This window comes from Colobus angolensis, unplaced genomic scaffold, assembly GCF_000951035.1.
Source record: "Colobus angolensis palliatus isolate OR3802 unplaced genomic scaffold, Cang.pa_1.0 Scaffold14, whole genome shotgun sequence".
Lineage (NCBI taxonomy): Eukaryota > Metazoa > Chordata > Mammalia > Primates > Cercopithecidae > Colobus > Colobus angolensis.
Genome location: NW_012114488.1, coordinates 8679358 through 8679884, shown reverse-complemented (window position 1 = coordinate 8679884; position 527 = coordinate 8679358). Strand labels below are relative to the sequence as shown.

At 39.1% G+C, this 527-nt stretch overlaps 1 protein-coding gene across 2 annotated transcripts in view; it reads left to right on the top strand.

Moving 5' to 3' along the window:
• The first annotated feature begins 393 nt into the window (after positions 1 to 393).
• The window catches only part of KIF25 (kinesin family member 25), a 17456-nt gene continuing 17322 nt past the window's right edge, over positions 394 to 527 (top strand). For both annotated transcript variants that reach the window (XM_011934931.1, XM_011934930.1), the window contains exon 1: positions 394 to 460. In XM_011934931.1, the coding sequence (XP_011790321.1) occupies positions 394 to 460 (67 nt within the window). The remainder of the gene's footprint in view (positions 461 to 527) is intronic.

Below are 527 nucleotides of genomic sequence, written 5' to 3'. Positions count from 1 at the left end.
AGAGTATTGCAGGTAAAGACTATTGCAGGTAGTCGGCATCTTGGACTTTTCCCTCCCATTACTGGGAAAAACTCCAGTATTCTTTAAAGGTAAGACGTTCACAAAGCCTAAAATATTTACTATCTAGTTTTTTTTTCAGAAAAAGTTTGCCAACCCTTGCCATAGATTAGGAAACTTAGAAGGCAGCAACCCTGTGCAATGTAGATGCCATGATGAATTATTATTTCTAAAACACTGACTGGAAAAAGAAACTTACTAGACAATTGAGGAAATGCAAACACTGACTTTTGGATGGTGTTAAGGAATAACTAACATTCATTTTTAAGGCATGGTCGTGGGAATACTGTTATGTTTTAAAGTCATCATCCTTTACAGATGTACTGGCCTTTCCAGATGAAATGGACCTCAGGTCAGCTTCTGTATGAGAAGCAGGCCAGGCCTGGGTCTGGAGCTGGGCAATGTGCACATGGGGCTGACTTTTCTATTCTTTCTACTTTTGTATCTTGGTGTATTTTCTGAGTGAAAAG